Genomic DNA, 27,037 nt, shown 5'->3' with positions numbered 1-27,037 from the left:
AACAACGCCACTTCACCCACAGTCTGATGGGATAGTAGAAAAGTACAACTGGGCACTGGGACAGGAATTGGCAAAGTTTTGTAATAGCCACTAAGATGACTGTGATATCTTACTCCCTCCACTGTTGATGGCCTATAGAACAGCAGAGCATGAAGCCACTGGATACACTCCAGCTAAGCTGATGTTTGGTCGCGAACTTCAGTTGCCAATGGATCTGATAAGAGGACGCCCACCTTACGAAGAGTTGCCTGACCTTGAAAATTTATAATAGTGTCTCCAGTCTTATTATTAGTGATTATAGTTTTACAAGCCACTTCAGAAAAAAACGGCTACAAATATTTTACTGAAACCTGGAAAATAGTAATGAATGCAGTATTGAGCATGTAATAGGGTATTTCTAAAATTAATTCAAGTGCCTTCGTTTTTTTCCTGTGTATGCCGGTGTTAATGTTAGACTTTAGAGTTAGGTATAGATTATTGTTATAAAAATTAATGTAATAATTAGAGGTTAGAACTTAAAAATACAAAAATCAAAGAAGCAAAATAGGAATTGGTCATAAAGTTAGGGCAAAAGTGACTTATTTTGTAAGCATAGGGAGGATGAGATTATGTGTGCTGAAAGTGAAAATAAAATGATACAACATAATATAAAAGTTAGGGCTACTGAGACGGGTTTAATTAACATATAGTGATTTACTGATCTCAATGCAATGGATTTGAACCTTTGCTCAGTCATGTGGTTTTGCATAGTGGAGGATTATTTCATTAAGGATACTGATAAATTATAATGTATATGTGCTTGTACATAAAACTCGATGTGTGAATGTTTTAAGAGAATTGTATCGTATTGTAAACAGTATAAGTTCAAAAATGCTTTGTTTATAAAACTGTACCAAAGTGATTTTTGTATCTAAACCTTATTCTATATTTGACAACCTGATGATAGTTTTTTTTACTTGTTTTTTTTTAGGTTTATTCCTATTTCGTCTATTTCTAATGGGAGTAGACGAACTAGGGATGTTACCAGACTAGTATGATCCAAGGTTTAAATAAAAAGATTATCAGGGATATGTTTTGGGTAACAGGTGGGTTGGTTGGACTTGTGTAGATTTTGGGATAATTATACATTAGAGATGGGCTACATAGAAGCAGCTTAAATAATACTAGTAGTAGTATGTTTGGGGAGGCTCTAACCTAAATATATGAGTAATTGTAAAATGAGACCAGTGTTGTTACTAATAAGATTATTAATGCAATAATTTTTACGTATTGAGTGGAATTGTATGGTGTCATGCAATAAGGGAGAGTGATATTTTGGAGTTACTTAGGATGGTGTTCTATTCGAAATAGTCAGAGACCCAACCAGGGGTGTATTAGATTTATTATTAGTCATTAGTAGTAATAAGGATGTTTTTTTTACAACAGTTCAAGTAGGAAAACATTTGAAGAAGAGTGATCATCACATAGTTAGGTTTGGTGTTTTGCTGAATGTTTAAATATAAAATTGTAATATTTGTTTCTAATTTTAAGAAAGATTCTAAAAAAAGGATAACAGAAAATATCAAACCTATTTATCAGGTTCATTAATCTGTTACACTCATTTATTGATTATTCTCACATAAAATGGTTAAAAATATACTTGTAGCGCTAGATATTGAGTTTGTATACCCATGGTGGGCATGGGCAGAGCACGGACAACCATTAATGTAGCTTTATGTTTAACAACAAACACTGTGGCAATACTTTGATCACTGAAATAATCAAAAATAATCGTAAACCCTAATTTCAGTTAGTTGATTGTTTTTGTGTATCATCACACTATTAAGGTGATCAAAATTGAATTAGTATTTAATTAATAATTAACTCATAATGGCAGTAATAGTATTTCAATTACTGGATAGTTGGAAAATTGAAAACTAGTTGATTATTTTTGTGACATAAATCAATAATGATTTTAATGAATTGATTATTTTATGTGACACTAATCAATGTTCATAAATTATTGATAGTCAAATTAATTGTCCAGCTTTAGTTTTGACACCATCCTATTATAAAATACAAATTTGGTTATAAGTGAATAGCTATAGAAAACAGGCGTAGTAGCAAATATGTTAGTATAGATGGAAATTCATTCAGTACTGTGATTGAAGGAAAAGGGTCTTATCATAATAATGAATGAGTTACTCAAATCATTGAAGCAATGCTCTGTTGCTATAATAAAGCTAATATAATTTTAAGGTGTATTTATAGAGGTATTGATTATAAGTCAAAAGAGGTAATTATCTCAAAGCATCACTAGTTATACCACACTTGGAATGCTATGTACAGTGTTGGTTTTATTTAAGAAAGAATATTAGTGTATTTTTATAATATAACCTTTCTAAGGATGGAAGAAATATAAGAATAGAGTAATATCATATTTTCTAGTGATTTTTATGAAGGGAAATAGTTGCTGTTATTGAAGTTTAGAAGATTGTTTTGGATATTATTAGGATAAAGGTGTCCTATATCCTATGCTGAGGTAATAAAAATTCTTGCTTAAACACTTCTGATGTGGTTCTCATCTACAGATGAATTCCAAATAAATCCTTGTGTGTCAGTGACACTTAAACTATATCATTTATTAGTTCTACTTGAACTGAAGCTACTGTTTCAAGCTAGATATCTTTTTATGTGAAAGTTTTAAATGGTTCCTATAATCACATCAAATGCAATGTTACGTCTCTGCTCATTTGATAATTTCCTTAATTTCCGGTATAAATTCTGTCCGAGGAAGTTCAGCGATACAAGTCCTTTCTTAATTAAAACTAGTTTTCTTTCTCGATACAGTTTTGTAATACACTTAACAACTTTTATAACACACGCTATAAATCACAGTGATTCGCACACTTTACTTACGGTACCTACTGTTCGCTTGACTTAATTATCACCATCTTCAATCTATCTGCCTCTCTCTTCTTTTATTTGCCGGGCTTATATACTAAAAAAAAAGGCGTCCCGAACAAACTACGAAATTCACGATCGTTCCAGAAACTCCTCGCACACGCCACCAGTGCCAGCAGCGTCACGTGACTTTCGCTGTCGTAACAGCAAGAATTACAATCCATTTGAAAGGAGCAGAATAGTATCTTGGATATGGAATCCTCAAACTGCAAGTTCTTTATTGTTTTTTTTTCTGTGACCTTTCTCATAGTGGTTTCCTGCTTGAGGCATCTTTTGTTGGAATGCATAGTGCCTAAGCATTCATTATAGTGAGTTAAAACACTTTGAAACTCATGCATCTCATGCTATTTTTGTGAAACTTGGTTAACACAAATGTTCTTAATAGTTTTCTGGGTTGCTCTAGTTATGATCAAGTGAACTTTTTCTATTTGGCAAGATGTTAACTTTCTTTTTTTGGTTGTTACTCATATTTCTCCAAATAAATGTGTACATGTTAATGTTTTCTTTATATCATCATCTTTCTATGTACACTTTTTGGCGTATCTTTAAGTTTCGGATGATCCAAGAAATTACATTGTTTTGGATATTTCAATACTTGTTACTCTTTATGTGCATACTTAATATGTTGATTTCATTTGTAAAGAAATGGAAGCTTTTATCCATGTCTGTGATGCGACTCTTTTCAGTGGTGGCTCCAATTAGATACCAGAAAACTTAGTCTTTTAGAGTCTAATATCCACAAGATTTAATGGTAAATTTCCCTGTCATATCTTTCTGAAACAATTTTACATGTAAGTTCTGATTGTTACTCTTCCTCCCATATTGCTTGTTAACTGTAGAATGTATTGTCAAGAGGTGTGATCTTATCTCCAAATTTGTTTCAAATTCTTTGAAATGACTATTGTTTTCAACTTTTAATTGTTCCTGCTATGAATAACTCTTAACTGTACCCTATCAGAATAAGCTTCATCAACATGTTTATTGATGGAATGCTGAATGCAATCAAATAGTAGCTCCCCTTCAACTTAGGTCCTATTTGTAAAATATTTACATAAATGCCCTAAAATAGTATGGGGGCACATGAATGATCACACTACAAAGGTATGCTCATGGTTGTAAATGAATGTACTGAAGACGGTTTTGCTGCTTAATTAAAATGTTACTCTCTGTTATTTGGAAAACGTTTTGTGGATTTATTGATCGAATGTGCATGGACTCGATCCATCGAAGAAGGAATATTAAATATAATTCTTAATTTACTATTTGTACATGCACAAAATTGGCAAGCTTTACTTAAAATATACAAATTTATTGTACACAAAAAAATCAGATGAGTTACATTGGTATTTGTACTCAAGTTATGTCTGTGAATTGACAACATCAGTCTGACTCTGATAAGTTGAGTGCAAGATGATGTTCACGTGAAGAATAAAGATACTTTTGTCCATTGTACATTTTACAGATGGCATTTACGTAACCCTTAGAACCTCAAAAAATGCGTATTTACAGATTTTTTTTAGTATCTTTATATATAGAGTATCTGTAATTTATTATGAACTGTTGCTAAATCAGCATCAGGGTAAAATGAACAGTTGGTAACTCTAACATCAAATACACAATATCATGTTGAAGGCACTCAATAAAAGGTTGTGTGCGCAGGGTTAATATTCACCCTATTCTTGGTAACGTGAGCTGGAAATATGAAGGTTATACTTTTACCACTCACTGAAAAAGTAATATTTTTCTGTGTACCTAAGGATTCATGGCCTGAAATCTAGAAAACAATTTTTTTTTGTATTTTTAATGGCCTTACATGTTTAATAAACAAAATGTTTCCTAAAGTTGTGACAGTAAATAAAATGCTGCTATAACCAGGATGAAACAAAAACAATTTATAGAAATATAATAACAGAAATCCAAAATTTAACTTTCCAACAACTAGAATATAAATTAAATCATTTACAAGAAAAAAAAACAATTAGTAAACCTGTGCTTGGCCAGGACTAGGTACAAATCTTAATAAACAATACAACATAAATATAAAAAAACCTAACTCGTCATAAAATAACACAATGTTCCAGAATCAAACCACTTCTCAATATCAAGAACAATAATTAGCAATAATTCTTTTTAACTATAGCTTGTAAATTAGCTCATTTATAAGATCAAGGAAGGACTTTATTTAGTGATTAGACCATGAGGTTACATCTCGTGTGACTAGTATTGCCATTAATCTGCATACTGTTCACACCATTAATATCTGTACGTCACTGCTAGGGGAAGCTAGTGTCAGTTTCATAATATATACATACTCAAAATCAACGTGCTCTAGATAGAAGGTGAGTTAGCACTTTAATTAATGTAAGTAAAAATTCGTAGTTGAACTAAATGATAGAAGGAATAATAAATGAATGGTAAACAAAACCATAACAAAATAAAAGTATAATTCGCTATCTCACAAGTGATATCTAATATATTTTAAAAAAAGAGCAAACACATTTAAACTTAACTATGTTTAAAGACAGATTACTTACGTTTTCTGTTTTTGTTTTGTTTGTTATTTTTTCACAATATGCTTAGCCTGTCCATAACTGGTTTTAAAACTTAGATCTTGGTAGATAAAATAATGGTGATGTAATTCTGGTTTTACAGGACTGTCTTGTAAGATACATAAAAGAATGAGTAAAATGATTGTTGCACAAAATATTTGTAGCTATCCATTTGTGAACAATCACAGCACATTCGTATGTTAGGCCAATATTGATTGTTAATCTAGTTCTGTAAAATTCTATGTTTATTTAGGTTTCAATTGGCTCTTGTGATTTGTTTCTGTAGTATAGCACAGGACTAATATGGGGTGTTGGCTAAGTTAGCAAATAAACTATTTTTCACAAGGGTCAAGGCCTCATTTAGGGGTTCAGTGAATGGTGCCTATTTTTCATTAATATGGACCCTCTCTGATATTTCTAGGTTATCCACCATTCTATAAAACCCACATAGAAGTTTCTGAAATAACCCTAGTTCCACAGTAATTAGAATTATGTGGGAAAAGTAATGTTTTCGTTAGAATATGTGAATGTGCCCAGAACTTAATTTTTTGTAATGAAAGCACATTTTGATAATATAATTACTTTGATTGTGGGTTTTTGTTTACTATTTGTCATGAAGTCTCTTTCTTTTTCACTAATAAAAAGTCACATATTATATTATAACTCTTAAAGTAATTTGAGATATTGGGATGCTTAAAACTTTAAAAATGTTCTGCATTATTAGACTTGTAACTAAAATGAAAAAATTGGGTTTCTTCATTTCATATAGATATTATATGTGATAATAATATCACAAGATAATTAAAGATTGTTAATTTAAAATGGGGAATAGGGATATTAAAAAAGTACAGAAACAAGTTGATTAAAATTCAAAGATTATATTTTCAAGCTTACCATAAATCAACATAATCTTTCACAACATTGATACCTGTACATCACTGCAGGGGGAGGATTGTGCCAATTTCCTAATATGTACATACTCTAAATCAACATTTTCTAGATAGAAGGTGAGTTAGTACTTTAACGTAACTAAACATTTATAATTGAACATGATTTTCATTCTTTTTACATAAAGTTTTTTGCATAAGAAAAAGTATTTGTAGCTAGTATTACTAGGCTAGAGGTAAAAAAAAGGTGTATTTGTAGCTAATATTACTCTTTAAGCCTACTTTTGTAAAGTGAAGCTGTCTAATTTTATGAAAATGAAAATATTGAAATCATTTCTGAATTTTACATTTTTATTGTCAATGATTGCATAATATAAACAGAAGAAAAATAGTAAACTATTCACAAATGCTTGAGTTTTGGGTATTATTTGAAAACCATTACAACTTTTGTATGTGATCCTGTGTGCTAATTTATTAAATAGAATATTAACTTTAAGTTGAGGGTGGAGACTTTATTTTATGTAATTTTTATATTGAATAGGATGCTAATATGAAAACAGTTATTCTCCTTCAAATTGTAATGTCTATCTTGTAAATTTGTATACTTGTCTTGTTTAATATACATACATACATACAAATCAGTGAGCATTACAATATGTTCAGGCAGATATGCGTTTTTTGGGGGTGAAAGATTAAATTGGATTAGAAAAACTTTAAACTGTCCAGGCTGAGAAAAAATCCATAACAAACAAACAAGCTTGACATAGAGATCACCAAAAGCAAGAGACATATGTGTACCACAAGGGGGCAAAGTTTGTTTATACAAAACAGCTAGTTACAATAAATATATTGTAAAAATTTAGAGAGATAAAGGCTTTCCTGTTTAAGCTGCCATGCATCATACGAGATGATTTTGCTCACATTTTTCATTGACTTCAAAACATGTGATAAGTACTTAGAATGAATTTCATTTCTGAACATGTATAGTAGAGATGTAATTGAATATAACCATGTACTAAGGAAAAATTCCATTTACTTTATACCTTGACCACAGTCTTCTTAGGAGGAGGATATTTTGCACCACCTCAAAAAGTATTTAATTTTAGAAAGAAAATGTTGAAGTGGAATAAAGTTAGAACACAATGAACATTTCCACCATTTATTATTTGATAAATTACAGTAAAAAAAAATTGTTTTCAAATAAGAATAGAAACCACTAAGAAAAATATAAACTTGTGATATTCCTTAATAGATTGTTTAGGCAGAGTATTCACGATGAAACTTTGTAGAATAAACGGCAACTGCCTGTTGTAGAGGACGACGTTTCGAAGGTCTTTCAGTCTTCAGGTCAGTATGTGCCTGGCAGTTATTTTGATGTAAAATCGATTAATTCTAAAGAATTAATTAATCATCAAGGGTGTTCGAAGATTAAGCAATCTCCCTTCATCCCGGGTGAAACTAAAAAATATAACTAAGTACCTGAGGGTTATTTGGTCCTGTTCGAGCCAAGTGCGCTGATTCTAACTAGACATGTAGTTGAAATTGAATACATACATACATATACAAGTGTATATATATATATATATATACGTAAACAAAAAAAAAACGAGGCAGGTTGAAGTGAACAAGAAGAGAATAAGTTGAGAACTAATTGTTGACAAAGCATCGAAACAAACGGTCCACTTCAGGGCCTGGCTTGGATCAATAGATCCTAATGCCAGATCAGTATGTGCTCTTTCGTGAATTTGGTATTTAAAGGAGAGTTAACTTTCTTCAATTGGGGTATTCAGGGATATTATTATCCCCCTTCGCCCAGCTCGCGGCAATTTTATTTGTTATATTTGTGAGTTTTTATAATATTGTTGGAGAGGTTAGTTCTATTTTTGGCTAGTGGTATTGAAAAAGTGAGGCAGAGAAAGACTGATGTCCGGTGGGTTTCAGGACAGAGAAAAGACCAAGGCTGTAGACGTGAAGTTGTAGAGAAGAAGTAAGGTGACAAACGTTCGACAAAGCAATCAACAAACTTTCCATGATCAGGAACAGAATAGTTACCCCCCCCCCCCTCCTTCGTCAAAAACTCCCTGAAGAAGACCACAACAGAAAGAAAAGATCAGAAAAACACTACCGCTACTACCATTTACCTTCCTTACCTGCAGAATTTCAGTGAAAAACTCAAAGGCATAGCCAAGGAATTCAACATAGAAGTCTGGTGGATATTAAGGTTATTAAGGTCCATTCTGGTAAAAAAACAAACAGCAACCTACCAAAGAGAAACACAAAAAGTCATTTATGAAATTCCGTGTTCCTGCGACGAAACATACATTGGAAAAACGAGAGGAAGACTTGCGACAAAAATAAAAGAACATAAAGACAGTATAAGACTCATGAAAACACAAAGTTCAGCCATTGCACAACACGCCATGTCAACTGGACACAAAATAAACTGGGAAAAACTAGAATCATCGACACAGACAAGTTTTGGAAGACAAGACTTATTTACCTACGTGTCAGGGGTTCATTTTGAAGAGAGAGAGGACAAGAGACTTCTCTCCCCGACTGGGTGCTCAAGAACACATTGTTCCTCTTCAATCCCGCTCGTGGAATGTTAGTTCTCGTTTTTCCGGAGGAGGAAAAAAAGGTAAGGGTAAGGAGGCCGACAACAATAAAGAAGTATAGTATTGAATTTTCATCCTCTTCATTTTCGTGTTTGGTGTTTGAATGGTGCTGCTACAGAGAGACACCAGGCACAGGTAGGCGTTCTCATATGTGTGGAATTTGCGATATTTTCTTGATGTTGTATTAATTAATAATTTACTGTTATATGATTAATTTATTTCTTAACTAATTGATAGATTAATTAATTAGTTAACTAATCAACGACCCTCTCAGTGTGGGTGGGAACTTATAAGTTCTATGTCCCAAGCTTAGGTGTGGGGTGAAACCGGAGTACCCGGAGAAAACCCACTTTCATAGGGCAGACGCCAAATATTCTATCTGCCCTGTGCCCAAGCTTAAAAAAGAAAGAAAATGATAAGACTTAACATAAACATACATACATTCGATTAGCCATTGTGGTTTTGTATAAAGAGGTTGTATGGGGAGATGTGTTTTGTAGGGGCGCTGGCAATTTTACAGAGTGTGTTTGTCAGGTTGTTTCTATTTTCTGCTTTTGTGTAATACTTATGCGCTAGATCGGTTAGCCTACTATTAAGGGTAGGGAGATTGCTTATTTTGTTAGATATTTAATGGGGTGTATTTTGTTAATTTGTAGGCTAATCTTATTTTGTTGTTTTTGTATTTTATCTAATGTATTGTTGGGCATATTATAAGTTACCTGACAGCCGTATTCTATGAGCAGGCGAATGTATGCATTGTAGATTTTGAGTATTGTGTCTACTGTGCATCTAGTGTTTTTGTCGGCTATTCTCTGTAGGTGGGTGATGCGTTTTCTGGTGGACGAGTGTATGTTTTGAACGTGTTCTGTCCATGTTAACCATGTGTCAAATGTTATGTCATGAAACTTGATGTGGTGACTTATTTCTATTGGTGTGTTCCAAGTTTTACTTCAATTTTGTTTAACGTTTTTCTGTGTCTTTTTAGTTTTCTGCATAAGTTATTGCTTGGGATTTTGACGAGTTTAGTACAACCCTCCATTTGTTACACCAGCTGAGAATGGCGTCCAGTGATTTTTGGTCTCATGACGTGGCCAAGATAGTATTTTTAGATATACTCCAGACTACAATGTCGTCAGCGTACTGAGAATTATAGGTATATGTTAATTTGGGAAATGAAATGTCATATGTGCCATACACTTTCGAAAGCTTTTTTGACGTCCAGAAATATTCCTAGTGTTACTTGGTCGTTATTGAAAGCTTTATAAGCAGATTCGGTTAAACGCGTCAGATGATCTATGGTTTGTCTCCTTTTTCTGGCTGCATTTCGGGGAGGATATTGTTTATTTCACAGAAGTGAAGAAGGCGATTTGAAATTATTTTCTCCATCAGTTTACCAAGACAACTTAGAAGACTGATTGGACGAAAGTTATCGGGGTTTGTTTGTTTGTTTTTGAAATGGTGGTGATTATGGCTTTCTTCCATGTGTCCCGGTAGTAACCTGAAGATAATGACAGACTCATATTTGCGAGGTGAAGTAACAGAAGATTGGAAGCTTTCTTTAATATTATATTTCTTGTTCCGTCGTGACCTGGTGACGTGGTTTTGATGTTAATTTTCATTTCAGTGACAGTAATTTTTCTGCTAATGAGGTCTGGCTGATTGGCCGAGGAGCTGTTGCTTGGGAACTGGGGTGTCAAAGTGGGTTGGTTGGTGTTAATGTGATTATTTACTAGTTGTTGGTGTTGTGTATCAAAATTTGGAGAGTTTAGATCACTGAAGGCGGATTCGTAGTACTCAGCTAACAGGTCAGCTTTTTCCCAGTCCATCCTAGCGGCACCCCAGTAGCACAGCGGTATGTCTACGGACTTACAACGCTAGAATCCGGGTTTCGATACTCGTGGTGGGCAGAGCACAGATAGCCCATTGTGTAGCTTTGTGCTTAATTACAAACAAACAAACCATCCTAGTGATGATATTGTTGTATCTGATGTGTTGGAAAAAGTGATTCGGATTTTTGTTTGAGGAGATAGTTTTGAATTTTTTTCCAAAAATCTTTTGGATTGTTTTTCCTGTTTTCTAAAATATGGCAAAGTTGCGCCAGTTAGTTTCTTTTAATATCTTAATTTGTTGTTTTATTTTTTGAGTGTTTAGTATATTAATTTGAGTTTTAAATGCTGGATTACGCGTTGAGTAGCGAGTTCTCCTTAGTTGTCTATGTTTAACAATTAGAGCGTGTTTGAGGGAATATTTAATCCTGGATTGCGGAATTGTGTCTTCAGTAGCTTTATGGATTGCTTTCGTTACTTTTTCTACGTAGGCATCTAGTTTTTATTCGCTGTTGACATTGTTAATAAATCGTGGGAGATACGAGTTTAGGGCTGCGTTGAACTCTATCCAATTTGTATAAGTGTAGTTGTATACCGAGGTAGGGGTGTGTATTGCCGGGGCGTGTCGGGTGTGAATCATACAGGAAATGGGGAAGAGATCACTTGAGATTTCTTCATACACCATGAAATTTGTGATTTTGGGTAGCATTGTGGTAGGAGCTATGATGAGATCTAGAACGTCGTATGAGTCATTTGGCGAGTGATAGTGAGTAGATGTGGTTGTTTATTATTTGCACGTTATTGGTAATAAAGAAATTACGTAAGATTGCCCCTCTTGTGGTGTTCCTACATGTTTATTATTTGCACGTTATTGGTAATAAAGAAATTACGTAAGATTGCCCCTCTTGTGGTGTTCCTACATGTTTATCATTTGCATGTTATTGGTAATAAGGAAATTACGTAAGATTGCTCCTCTTGTGGTGTTCCTACATGTTTATTATTTGCATGTTATTGGTAATAAGGAAATTACGTAAGATTGCCCCTCTTGTGGTGTTCCTACATGTTTATTATTTGCATGTTATTGGTAATAAGGAAATTACGTAAGATTGCCCCTCTTGTGGTGTTCATACATGTTTATTATTTGCATGTTATTGGTAATAAGGAAATTACGTAAGATTGCTCCTCTTGTGGTGTTCATACATGTTTATTATTTGCATGTTATTGGTAATAAGGAAATTACGCAAGATTGCCCCTCTTGTGGTGTTCCTACAGCTTTAAAGGTCTTTATGTGGAGCATTAAAATCGCCAATGATAATGGGCTTAGTATTTCTGGTTGCACACTGTTGTAAGAAATTAAAATCTATACCTTTACTTGGAGAACAGTGTATGTTTAATATTGGAATTATTAGGCAGTTGCTAAGGTGAAAATTGCAGATAATTGTTTCGTTTGTGTCTGATTTGAAAGTGTCTTCTATTGGTATGAAGTACGATAATTCTAGACTAAAGTATATAATTAACCCTCTGTTATTTTGTGTGAAAGGTAAACTGAATGATTTGTACCCTGGAATGCTACTGTTTTGGCCTTCTTTGCAGAGTGTTTCTGAAACTATAAGGATGTCGGCATTTATCTGTGTGTTTACGTTATTAATTTCTACTTTTTTAAAAGTGAGGTTCCCTTGGAAATTGATATGTAATATTTTAATGCGTTTGTATTATGTTCTGCTAGTTCTTGCTTGTAGATTCTAAGTGATAGGTGATGTGGCCTGAGGTTTTTAGGTATGTTGCAGAGAGCCTGGAGACTCTCATGACGTGTTTCAAATGTAGGGGAATTTACTTAGTTTTATCAGCAAAGCTAATAAATTCATGGTAAAGTCAGCAGAGTCAAAGGAGGGAGGTGTTTTGGCGCGCGAGTTAGCAATGTCAGCGTACGTGCGTGTGTTTTTTGTTCTTTGGGTTGAGCAGCCATGTTTAGCAGTTGTGAGTAAGTGTTGATTGGTGGTTTCTAGAGGTGGTTGTCGTGTAGTGTGGGAAAGTGTATGAGTGTTCATGGCTTGTGTCCCTTGGATTGTGCATTAGTGTTTTTAGTTTTAAACAAGAGTCTGTCTCGTATGTGTGTGTATTTTAGACATGTCTTATAGCTTGCCGCGTGGGGGCCCTGACAGTTAGCGCAAGTTAATTGATCTCGCTCTTTGGAGCATTGTGCGACCTTATGAGGTCTACTGCATCTAATGCACCTAGGCGGGATCGTGCAATTAATTTTGCTATGTCCAAACCTTTGACAGTTGTAGCATTGCAAAATTTTTCTTGGTGGTGTCTTTGTGGGTTCAAGGTTGTGTTTTCTGAAGAAAAGGAAGCAACCGTCTTTTAATAGTTTTTCCTGTTCGTGTTTTGTGTCTACGGTTACCTTGACGAGTGGTGTCTTTTGTTTCGTTTTGTATGAAATTATGCGTTCTGTTTTTTCAATATTAAATCCTTGTGTTTTGAGCTCTTCTCTGATTTCATTATCCTCGATGTCGAAATCGACACCTTTGATAACGACAGTGAATTGTGTGCTGTTGTTTGTTGGTGTTTGTACAGTGGCCTTGACTCCGAAGGCATTCTCGACCAGTGAGCCAAGATGTGTGCATAGTCTTGTGGTTTAGTGCATTGAATAAGAATGCCTCCTTTAGGAAGGCGTCCAACATCCTTAAAGTTTAGCCCGGGAAAGTGTGATCTCGTTTGGCTAGCAATTTGTGGAATATGTGAAGCATTGGGAATGCCTTCTATGATTAATGCTGGAATATTGTATTGTTTGTCTGTGCGTGATTATGTATCCATGTTATCTAGTGTGGTGTTATTAGTGTTCAAGGATTTAATTTTGTTTTCCTTATCACTACTAATATTTGTAAAATTACTTACCTTGGCTGTTTTTTTCCCCTTTTCTTTTTCCCAAGGGTGAAGTCATCCTCTTGGTATGTGTTAATTGTCTTTGAGTTTGGCGTCGAGTCCATGCTTTCGTCATCAGAAAAGTATTTAGCACTTGAGTGGTCCATGCTGCACCGTCTATGACTGTATCTAACATCTTCACAATTTCCTCCGGTGTCAGAACTTGTCCCGTGGAACGAGTAGAAACTCCAAGCTTGGATTTGTTGAACATTGTTTTAATAGTCCTGAGAAGGACTGGGGCTCTACATGCTAATAAAACAAAGAAAAATCCATATGCTTCTGGGGGAATCCAGATCAATACGTCCTCTATTTCTCAAGAAAAAAACCGGAACGGAATAGAAGCTAAAAAAACAGTTGGAAGACAAGAAAAATTAAACCTTCACTAAACAGAGATTCCGCATTAGAGGTGAGTAACCTGTGGCTACCATTGGTAGAATCTATAGGAAATCTCTCCTCCAATCAGAAACACCTATAAAGACCGACAACACCTTACACACAATGACCTGAAGAGAAAAGGCGGAAGACTTTCAAAACGTCGTCTTCTACACTTGTTTCTCTACAACAGGCAGTTGCCGTCCATTCTACAAAGTTTCATCAACTTGGGATATATCATAAAACAAACAAAAGTTGTTTTTTTTTCAAATAAGAAAAATAACGTTTGTTTTCCATATATTTTGCAATTCAGGGATGTGGAAAAATTCATGTCTTGATATCTGTTTTGGAGGATTTAAGCTGCCAAGATCATCTTCCAACTGACAAAACCTTTCATCTTTTCTCTTGGGCCACTTCCAGTACTTGCATGACTTTGTCATTGAGATTACAGTGGCATCTCAGTGATTGAAGTAGGTAATTTTTCCTGGGAAAATATATCTTTTATAAAGGAAAACAACATGCTGACTGACTGCTCGTTTGACATTCTGAAAAGAAACTTCCTCAACACTATTTTTGTTCTATTCTCAATTCTGCAATTTGGTGTTCAATGTTGAACTCATTGATAAGTCTGAAGGACATTTCATTTTCGCTGTCAGAGCTCTCAAGAGTATCAATGTACCAATGATCTGAGGTTTTTGCTTTTGGTTATTCATAAATAGTGTCAGAAGTGAACGCTTACATTGAATCTTGAGTGACCATTTCTTGTGTGATGCTTTTGCCAGGAACACCAAACACATTCTTCCTCTCTTTGTACCACTGATGCCTTTAAATTCAGCGCTTTTAGAATTTAATGATCCTAAAAACGAAGTTTCCACGTTATTTTTATTGCATGTGTCATTTAGATTGTATAATAGTTCATCTACGTTGCATGGATAACAGCAGACTGAAACCTGACTGCAAGTAGACTTGGAAATTTTTTGTAGCACTGTGTTTTTATCTCCATCAGCACTCACTTTCCAATCCAATAAGATTTTCCCCCAAGCCACATCTAGCAGCTGGGTCATATGTGTGCTGTTAGCTTGTTATAAAATAATACCTGTTGAATACTTGACATAATTTAATCAGATTACGTTTTAAATGAGAGGAGAGAGCATCTGCTGAATTTGCTAATATCTAGCTTTTTTTAGTCTGATCAACATGAGCAACTCCAACCATACATAAAATGTATGTTTATAAAACCAGCCACTGGCAGTATTACTGTATTGTTATGGTAGTTTTCTGCACCATTATCCCAAATGAAACCAAATAAAAAATAGCTACTCATCCAGTTATTCTGCTTCTTGTAGGTAAAAACTGCCACTTTGATACAGTAGAACTGTCGTGGTGTCTTTTCTGATTTAGATGACGTTGAAGCCTTCATCAAATCTTGCTATTCTGTGTGTCCTTTTTACAGTAAACATTCCTTTGAGTTGCTGATATTGTCGGCATTTTACAGTTTTTCTTATACAGGAAGAAACAGGTTTTCTAATGACCATATTCATTATGATGTAACACTGCTTTTTGAACAGCTTGCTTTCTCCATAACTATGTCTCACTACATCAATGTAGGCTGTTGCTATTCTTATCTCCATTTGTTCTTCATTCACAGTTTGTGAACTTTATCTGTCACTGGAAGAGAATTTCAGTCAAGCAACCCTTGATGATCTTATCAAGCAGTTGCCATCTATCTTGTTCTCCCTGGAAAAGTTATCAAGATACAGTTTCCATTACAATAGATGGAAATGGTCAAATTGTGAAGTATATGCTCTTGGACCACAACCTTTTTCAATACTGGACCATGTACGAATTCCCACGACCCAAGTCAATCTTTTACTGCCATTGAGCTATTCATTTGTTCTCCTTCCCTTCTTCCTTCTTTTCCTTGGGTAGACAATGATTCATGTGGCAGTGATAATTTCTCCATCAATCTGAGAAAGGTTGGCCACAGTGGATGCCATCTGACTCATGTGTCACGTAAGAGCTGAAGCAGATTAAGTGGCTCTCCTTTACCACTCTCCCAGAACTTGATCCTGATGTTATTAATCTTCCAACTATTAATGATTGTATGGAGGCAGTAATTGATTATTTTGTCTAAGAAGTTGTTCATATGATCCACAAAATCTCGACACATTTACCTTAGTATCCTTCTCCATGGTGGACCCCTGACTATCAGTGATCAAGGAAAGCTCAGAAACCTCAATCTTCTCTTCCTCTAAAACTGTTTGTATGTATTTTTTACACCAGCGGAGTCTGCACCTTGATCTGGAGCTCAGTATTGATGGTGATGTTATTTTCATGTTGGCTGAGACTATGTTATTGGAACTCATCTTTGACTATAAGTTTACTTTTATTCCTCACATTAAGCAGCTTTGTGTCAAGTGTACTAGGGCACTGGACATCCTCTATTCCAATTCTTGGGGAGTGGATTGAGGTTCGATGCTGAAGATCTATTGTGCCCTCATATGGTCAATGCTGGACTATGGGTCTATGGTCTACAGTTTAGCTAGGGACGCTGCCTTTAAGATATCGGACACTGTGCACCATTTGAAGCTTTGGCTCTACATAGGTGCTTTCCACACTTCAGAATATGTTCACTGAGTACCATGAACTTTTCTTCACTTTAGTCATTTACAATATTCTTTGCAATATGCTACCAAGCTTCGATCTTTACCATGACATCCCACCTGGGGTTGTGTATTCCTCATTGGGCTTTGCTGTTTCAGAATCAGCAGTCAGCTGTTCCTTCTTTTAGCCTTTGTATCTAAGCACAGCTGGTTGAATTGGGTCTGTCATTGGATCATGTTGCTGATTCTGATGACCAGCCCATTCCTCCATGGCCTGTTACCATCCCCACTTGTGACCTTTCTTTGTGTCAGATGGGGAACATGGATACTCCGAATTAGAAGTACCGTCTCCTGTTTGCTGAACACCTTTCAAACCATTCTTCCATTCATATTTTTATGGATGGTTCGAAATCTGGTGATTCTGTGGAATCTGTCATGGTTTGTTGTGACTCGGTGGTTTTTGGGTTCACTGCCGAGATGTATGCCATTTTGCTTGCCTTGCATCACATCTAAACTAAGAAGTGCACTAACTGTACTATTTACATTGACTATCTTAGCTCTCTACTGGCCCTGGAATCACTTCATACAAGTTATCAAACCTTCTATTGTTCTTTAGCCCTTAAGTTTTCGTAAGGATTGGAGGGAGAAATTTGTCTTGTGTAGGCTATGCATTGGCCACAGTTTTTTTACTCATTGTTTTCCTTTATGTGGGACTGATCCGCCAAAGTGTGGCCTTTGTGACATTCAAGGCACAATTGCCCATGTTTTGCTTTCGTGCAGTCGTTACAAATGTGAGCGGAGGCAACATTTTAGACATGTATTTTCCAAGGACTTAATCCTGCCATTGGAGGGTGTCATTGACGATGGTGACACTGTACAACTTGATTGTGTTTTTAGTTTTTTTGCGGGCCACTGGCCTTTATATCTCTATATAGTTTTTTACCAAATTTTTGGCCATTGTTTAATTTTTAACTTGTTTTCTTTTTTTTTTACATTTTCTTGTATTTTATTTTCGACATTTTTACCGGTTATTTAGCGCAGATAGTCTCATAGCTTAGCGCCAAAAAGCGCCAAACAGCCAGTCATTATAATGTGTATCTTCCTGTCCTGGATGTAACATTGACATTTGTACTCGCAGCTAGTGTATTGGAATTGGCCCGGCATGGCCAGGTGGTTAGGGAGCTCGACTCGCAATCTGCGGGTTGCGGGTTCGAATCCCCGTCCCTCCAAACATGCTCGACATTTCAGCCGTGGGGGCGTTATAAAGTGACGGTCAATCCCACTATTCCTTGGTAACAGAGTAGCCCAAGAGTTGGCGGTGGGTGGTGATGACTAGCTGCTTTCCCTCTTGTCTTACACTGCTAAATTAGGGACGTCTAGCGCAGATAGCCCTCATGTAGCTTTACGTGAAATTAAGAAACAAACAAACTATTGGAATTATTTTTTGAAGTTAACTAATATTTTAAAAGTTTTATTTGCTGTACGTTTGCATTCCAAAATAGGTTGTGGATATTATTTTGGTATTGGAGAAAATTCAATGAAATTAGACACTGCAACAGAAATATAATCAAACTAATTTTAACTATTACTAGTGGCGCAGATAGCCTAGCGGCTTTGCGCCTTAAAGCCCCAAACAACGAACCAACTATTACTAGTGAACCAAGTCCAAACCAGCTGGGACAGGCCATTCTTCAAACTTGCGATGGCACAATCATAGCCAAAGGATCATTCTAAGTAGATGTAATTAAAATTATGTGATAAAATAAAGGGTTTGTAAAATTCGTTAGTCTAAAATTTGTTAATATTTAAAAAAAAAAAAACGAGAATACTTTTGAAGACTACATAAAATAAATTAATAAACATGTATGTTATAAAGAGATATGTTTAATTTCGAACATTAGAAAATCTGGCATGCAATGATAGATATAATTGTATTACACAGGCAAACAAACACGTATTAGGTTAAGAGGCCAATTTTTCACAGACAAACCTCTTTTAAGCACATGCTATTAGTGTCGAACTGCTGAAAATCTTTAGAATTACGCAAACACACACTCATATACACGTTTTTTAAAACTACGCAGACACACTCATATATACATATGTTTTTTAAAACTACGCAAACACACACTCGTATGTACATATGTTTTTTAAAACTACACAAACACACACTCGTATATACATATGTTTTTTTAAAACTACGCAAACACACACTCGTATGTACATATGTTTTTTGAAACTACGCAAACACACACTCATATATACATATGTAATACATGTATATTAAAGTATGCATTTGCATGCTCAATTTCTAAGAATACCATCCCAAACATGTCTGCGAAAATTCGCGAGAAAGGACCCAGTGACCGGACACAGCGAATTCTTAGAGCAGTAAAGACTCATGCAGATTACTCTCTCTCGATATTCGTTTTTATTGGTACAAAGACTCGGTGTCTAGTAAACAGAGTCACTCTGTACTATCATGTTACATTTTCTTAAACTGCGCATGCGAAGCCTAACAAAGAACGCAATGTTTTTCTACAACACCAGCGAACTGAACTTCACATTTATGGTAAACCGGGAGCTGGTCTGCTTCATAATGACATTTTAGCGACCTTTTACACGCTAATGTTTACTTTAAAATATAACAGAAATGAGCGCCATCAAATTCATTTGTGAGACAAAAACTATAGGCACTGCTTTAGCGTATAGAAACAAGTCTACACACTTCAGCAGATATTTGGAGATAATTTCAGAAGCCCATTATTACTTTTGATTAAAGTAATAGTTTTTCTACTTCTGATCTTAAAAGGTTTATCTAATCGTCCTTACTTTTATTGCTAAGTGAATCCTGGTAAAGAAGTTTCCCTTTTGACAGCTGCTGTGACTTTGCCATTGGTGTATTTACAAAAATTACTTTGTTTTTACAACTTTCAAATATGAAGCTTTACCATTAACATGAAATTTGTCCAATCACTGTGTAGCAGCTGCAAACCACATACACGCTTAAACTTTAGCGTCCCATTTCGTGATAGTTCAGCTTTGACTTCTTCCGTGATAACAACTCAGTATTGTCGTATTAGCAGTTTCTGATAAGATATATGTCAGATTCGTGAATCTTGAATATAAATACAGCATCAACTGTATTGGCTAGATTTTTGGTAAATATAAACTATAAATAAGCGTAATATGACAAAAGAACAGTTCATTTCTTTACAAACTATTTTTCTACGGATAATATTTGGATCACTGTTGATAAGTTACGTAACTTCTGTGTCTAGTGATCATCCAAATATCATATGGGTTCCACTGACGTGTGAAGTATCTTTATGTGAAAGAATGGAGAGGTTGGAAACTAGGACGACTGCTGCAGCAAATGCATTATCTGAAGTTCCAAGACTTCGAACTGAAGTAAGAAATTTGGATATGTTAATAAATAGTCTAGAGAAAAAAGTAAATTATCTTATTAATTCTATTAAAACGAAAGATACTAGAAAAGACGAAGAAAACCTTGCATTATTATTTCAGAAAGTGGAAAATCAGGAAGCAATTATAAAAAATCTCACTGAGGGACTAGAAATTCTAGAAACAGAATTTCGTAAAGAAAGAACATTTCACAGTTCTTTAGAGACTCGGACAAATTTTGTGGAAAAACAACTGAACCAAACAGAGGAGCTAAAACCAATTGTAAAGGAAATTCAGAAGAAAATTGTAAAATTAGAAAACAGCAGTATTGCTGCAGAAAATGGGATGAAAGCAGAAGTATTCCAACTAAAAATAGAAAAACTTGAAAACTACTTAAATAACAGTATAAACATGGAGAGAAAATTAAGGGATCTCGAAAATATTGTTGATGCAAAAACAAAAAATGATTCGATAGTTATCGCAAAATTAAACGATTTAGGAGAGAATATTAACAATTCTACACAGATAACTAGTGACACAATTATTTTAAAACATCAAGAGCTGGAAAAGCTTATACTGAGTATACGTACTAATAGTACATCGAAAGATGAGATGTTAGAGTATGTTAATATCTCTGTGGAAGAAAGAGCTCAGCAACTAAACGAAACCATCCGCAAAGTTCAGGAATATGTTGATAGAAAGGTTGAATATTTAGAAAATACCTCCAAGTCATCTGATGTTTTATATAATCGTTTGGAACTATTACAGAATGACGTAAATATAACATTGCATAACTTTTCTGATGTAGCTGAAAGAATTAAACATCTCGAACAAGGTTTAAGTGAAACAGTAAACCTTACCAAAGATTATTTTCCTAAAAAAATTAGAAATATTGAATATACTATGTATGAAATCAATGACAGTTACACCGAAAATGATATTTCTGTTAGAGATTATGTAAATAATTTAACCTCTCATAATGCGCTACAAATGGAAAAGGCCGAGAAAAAGTGCAATGATAGTTTGTTACTGATGTCTGAAAAAATGAAGAAAACTCTTGATTCGAACTTAAGTGGAACTCAAGATAGCATCAGCGAGTTAAAATTGAACATACTAAGAAAATTAGAAGATTTAGAATATCTGTTCAATTCTACAACAGAGATGAGTTTAAAGAATACCGAATATATTAAAACTGTAGAAGAGAACATCAGTTCAATAACAAATTTCTCTAAAGGCATGTTCTATATGAATACTAAGCAGCATGAAGGCATTAATGCTACAATGCAATCACTAAAAGAAGAATATGTTTTACTGAAAGAGTTTCAAACCGTTTTGGAGTATAACTTGAGCACGATATCAGAGCTGAATAATTTCCTACAGCAAAATGTTGAAAGAGTAATATTAAATATCACAGACGTGACCAAAAATTTACAAGAACAATTTAGTTTTCTTGAGTCAAATTTCAATGTAAAGATAAATAAAACTGTAAACTCCATTAACTTCATATCCCCCAAAATTGATTATTTTGAGAAAGTACTTAGTCCAGGAAGTGATTCTTCAATCATTGAAAGATTAAAAAAAGTAGAGGAAAAGCTATATTCCATAGTGAACGAAGTTAATGGATCAATTCCACAGAAATTACTTGAAATAGTTAAAACACAGAACGAAATCATGACCAACTTGACAGAGATCACTGTCATTTTGTATAGCGAGACACGTGGATCACCCAACTATTCGAGGTCCAGAATTCTTACTACAGAGTCGCAAAAAAGTAGGTTGGAATTTTATTATTTGTTTTTAAGTTACACCTTTTCAACTGGTGTTTATAATCGCCATTGCTTTGGAAAGTTGTAAATTTCACATGAACCAGTTGCGCTCATTTTTTGCATAAACGTTATTAATCAGGTTAGTGAAATAAAATAAAATACAAGTAACCTCTATTTATAGAGATTGGTTATTTTCAACTGTAACGATCTGTAACTGTAACTAATCTCAGAATAGCCCTGATATATATATATATATATGAGATTATATAGTTTATTAATTTTTTGTTCGTTCGTGTAATATTAGAAGTACAAGATGAAGTAAAAAGATTATATATATATTTATCATACAATTCTGGAACCAAAAAAAAAAAAAAGAATTAAACTGCTTTGCTAGCGTAATAGACCACTGCGTTTTTTAATCATAGCCTGAATCAGCTATAGCACAGACTCCATTAATTTTTGGAGTAGATATGTTCCATATTAATCCATTTTTCAACCAATACTAACTTGAAATCCTTTACGATGGTGGAAGGTAGCGGAATAAATGTTAAGACAGCATTCTCCAATACATCCCACACATTCTCAATTGGGTTTGGATCTGGGGATTGTAGTGGCCAGAAGGTGGTATAATTCCTCCTTATCTTCTTCAGATCAACCATGAACAATATCAGCACAACATTGTCATCTTGGTTCGTAAGTGATGTTATCTGTTCTACAACTAATATAAGACGACCCTTAATATCACTGGCATGATGGATAAATCAATAAATAAACGTTGTGAAATTCTGTACACGACTAATTTTTATGTTACAATATAAGAAGCGTTGCTAAAATTGTATTATTCATCGGGTTGACCCTCGTATAACTCTACTGTTCTCAAGTTTTAATTAATATATAAACTGATATAATATTAGGTTTTTCCTATTAGGACGTATAATTCAGTAGGAGAGTATTATAATCTTTCGTCTAATGATAATTATACTATACTATGCTAATGTTTTACCTAATTCTTTATGCCAGGTTGTACTTACTAAGTCTTCAATTGTAAAGTTGTAGGTGTCAATACTATCCTCGGAAGGTGAGACAGTATAAATGTGTGGCCTTTGTGACACTCTATTCAAAATTGCCAATCTTTTTACTTTCGTGCTGTCGCTACGAATGCCGGCGACGACACTATTTTAGACATGTTTTATCTCGTTGACACTGGACAGTGTTATTTGCGATGGTGACACTGTTCAGGTTGATCGAGTTTTTAGTTTTTTTACGGGCCATTGGCCCTTCCAGTTCAATTTGATCTTTTAACCTCATTTACGGGCAATGTTCAGCTTTCGGCTTGTTTTATATTATCTACTTTTTAGCGTATTTTACTTTTGCCTTTTGATTTTTCCATCAGTTTTCCTACCGGTTCTTTGACGTAGGTAGCCCTGTTAATTTTCACTATAAAACGAACAAGAACCAACCACTTAATACCAAAATTTAATGTTATCATTTAACTTGTAACTTGATTTTTATTGTTATATTGACAAGTTCTGTGACATTTTAATTGTTATAAGTAATTATATTTAGTTTTCTATATAAGTTTCAGCTTTTAGATGAAAAGTTTTTAAAATTATTTTCTGTAATGTTTAACTAATCGTTTACTTATCCTCATAGTATTAACTACTACTGCCCGTAGGATAATTTAGTGTTAGAGGAGCTATGTTACATTTTAAATGATCATTCATCATCAAAGCTCAGATGTGTTTTCGAGCTGATAGCACCTATTGTTTTCTACTGTAAAAATGAAGCTCGTCAGGATCCAAGCTTCAGGTTTTAACGTGGCCCGGCATGGCCAGGTGGTTAAGGTGTTTCACTCGTAATCTGAGGGTCGCGGGTCCGAATCCCCGTCCCACCAAACATGCTCGCCATTTCAGACGTGGGAGCGTTATAATGTGACGGTCAATCTCACTATTCGTTGGTAAAAGAGTAGTCCAAGAGTTGGCGGTGGGTGGTGATGACTAGCTGCCTTCCCTCTAGTCTTACACTGCTAAATTAGGGACGGATAGCGCAGATAGCCCTCGTGTAGCTTTGTGCGAAATTCAAAACAAACAAACAATTAGGTTTTAACTGAAAAATATTTTACTGAAAGTGGAAAGCACGGAAATAATAATAATCATATCTTCAAGATTTTTTATTGTAAGTAGAAATTCTAGAGTTTAGCTGAACAACAAAAACGAAACGGTTGCACAAATGTGGTTTTTGCCCAACAGTTATACAAAGCAGGTAAACACACTAGCTTCTCAGTTAGGCAAAATTGTTTGTTATTAATAAGTCAATATTATTATGTTCAGTGAATTAGGTTTAGCTATTTTACATCACTCGGAATAATGTTTTGTTTACTTTGTTCTCAGAAACAATTTTGCATCATTTTATGAGCACGTAACAAAGAGTAACAGTATAAATACGTTGCTAAAATTTCAGTTTTCTAAAATTAAATAGATAAATAAATAAGGTGGTTAGAGCACATGACACGCAATCTGAGGATCATGGGTTCGAATTCCAGTCCCACCAAACATGTTTGCCCTTTCAGCCGTGGAGGCATTATAATATGACGGCCAATTTCACTATTCATTGGTAAAAGAGTAGCCCAAAAGTTGACGGTGGGTGTTCATGACTAGCTGCTTTTTATTGCTAAGTTAGGGACGGCTAGCGCAGATAGCCCTCGTGTAGCTTTGCGCAAAATTCAAAACATCTTTACGTAGTGGATATTTTTAATTAATAGGAATTAACACTGTCGGCTTGCAATAATGAAGCATTACGTATAAAAACATAATATTTGAAAGAACATTACTTGCTATGAGACGAAGAAAAACGAGGAGGTTGCCTCCAACCTTGTATTGGTACATGGAATGTGGCGAGAAAATTTTTTATTGGGAGAACTTATAGTTCATTTGAAAATATTTTCCGTATTTACCTTTTAAGTGGACGCTGTGCTTGAATAAAAATGTTTTATAACTGTACTAAATCTATGAGTACATATACACACAGAAATTTGTTTTAAAATACAGTAAATCTGTGCCATCACTTTGTGTTATGAAATGCTTAAACGAATTATTGTAGTTTTGTGTAAGACTAATATTGTGTTTATGTCGCTTATTCACATTAAATTGTATTACTTGAAATGGAGACGTTTATGTGCACTTGATCTCAACAGTTAAGAAAGACAATTTTTATACTTTAGATTGTAGACATGAAAGAAGAAGCACTTGATTTGAACAGTTAAGAAAGAAAATTTGACCGTCACATTATAACGCCCCCACGGCTGAAAGGGCTAGCATGTTTGGTGTGACGGGGATTCGAACCCGCGACCCGCAGATTGTGAGTAGAGTGCCCTAACCACCTGGCCAGACATGAAAGAAAAAGCACTTGATTTCAACAGTTAAAATAAAAGATGATTCTTATACTTCAGATTTCAAACCTTTATTTTTTATATTTTATAGCTGAAAAATAAATACATACATTTGGTAGTGCATCTAAACAAATGTGATTTTTGAACAAATAACGAAGGCGGTGTTAATATATCTTTCAAATGAATATTTGTATAATTAATTGTAAGTGTTAAAAATAAATGTTACTATACTAGAAAGGAAGTTGCATATACGTTTGATTATAGATCATATCAACATAGGCATTATGTTTACATTCTATTATAGGACTTGTGAGGGTCATTTAGATGAAACAATTGATATTTTTTATGTAATAGAGTGTCAAACATAAAAAAACATTATGTTTATATTATGTTCTCGGAGAATTTATAGAACTTAATTAGCAAAGTGGATTCGATCTACATATGTGCTATATGAATGTGTGTACTATGCAAAAGATAAACTGATAACTGAACAGAATAATCAAGTCTTTATTTCGCAAAACAGTCCACATAGTTTATGTGCACAGCTACACAGTGGGCTATTTATGTTATAAGCCCTCAAGCTTATCGCTGAAAGGGTTTTCTAGACACTTTACATCACAGCTGTGCTATTGTTCACATTTTTGTTTACAACTAATGCATATCTTAAGTAGAGCAATTTAGAACAATTCGTTTTAGAAATCACTCTGACCATTAGATCACTTATCTACATATTTTAAATATTATTATAAATTAAAAAAACACACTAAAATTTAACTACCTCAGAAATAAACTAAAATAAATCATTTTGTAATAAATCAATACAGTTAAACATATAAGCTCAATATTAAGATAACAGGACAAGTTCTGGGTTGTCGAATTTAGATTTCCAAGACTCTTATCTTTTGCAAATGTGTCGGTATAGTTTACAAATGCTTCAAGGAAATGCATGCCACTAGTGTTGTGTCTTAATGTTCTCTGTTGACCAAGAATCAGCTATAGAAATGTCTTCTAACTACCAGGATTTACCAGTTCTTGCACTGCCTATAGTCACATTTAACTTTTCACAGAAGAAAACCGTTACAGTAAACAAGGCGGACTTTTAGGCACAAAGAATTCTAAAATTTCTAAAAACCTAGTAGTTTCCCAAACTGACCAAATAAAATATACCAGATTGCACTGCCCAGGAAACTAAGATGTTATCTTAAACAACAAATGAAAAGGAACGTTTTTTTAAAATCAAGTTAAACTTTATCGTAATTTATTACGAAGGATCAAATAGAATATATAGAAACCAATACTGATAATTTTTCAATATGAATAAAACATTTAAGCTACGACAAACACCATAGAATAAAATAAACATCAATACGTTGAAATCAATTATAGTCCAAAATATGAAAATAATTAAGATTATGAGCTGCTCAATAATCAATAATCAAAACATTTACACGAACCTGTTGTATACCACTTTAATACAGTAATGAAATTTTTCACTATTTCATCGAGAACTTCCACACGTAACACACATCCTACCTATTGAAGGCATATATTATAAGGTACTAAGAATAATTTGTACTATTCATGATGTCAGATAAACACTTAGGTACAAGAAATCTTGATACAAAATGATAAAACTTAAAGTATTTTTCGTAAAATATATAGTACAAATTATTAAATGATAAAAACCCCATAACCCCAGCCCCGCGCGAAATTTATATTTCGTTTTTTTAGGGAAAACTGGGTGCTTTATCAAAAAAA

The 27,037-nt window shown here is 34.3% G+C and overlaps 1 protein-coding gene across 3 annotated transcripts in view; it reads left to right on the top strand.

The window, feature by feature from the left end:
• Positions 1-19,356: 19,356 nt before the first annotated feature.
• LOC106461128 overlaps positions 19,357-27,037 on the top strand; it is a 24,232-nt gene continuing 16,551 nt past the window's right edge. For all 3 annotated transcript variants that reach the window (XM_022388281.1, XM_022388270.1, XM_022388260.1), the window contains exon 1: positions 19,357-21,896. In XM_022388281.1, coding sequence (XP_022243989.1) covers positions 19,910-21,896 — 1,987 coding nt within the window. In that variant the 5' untranslated portion in view covers positions 19,357-19,909. The remainder of the gene's footprint in view (positions 21,897-27,037) is intronic.

Source organism: Limulus polyphemus, unplaced genomic scaffold (genome assembly GCF_000517525.1).
Source record: "Limulus polyphemus unplaced genomic scaffold, Limulus_polyphemus-2.1.2 Scaffold37, whole genome shotgun sequence".
Classification (NCBI taxonomy): Eukaryota; Metazoa; Arthropoda; class Merostomata; order Xiphosura; family Limulidae; genus Limulus; species Limulus polyphemus.
Note: the sequence above shows the minus strand (reverse complement) of the source record. Positions and strands in the feature narration are given on the sequence as shown.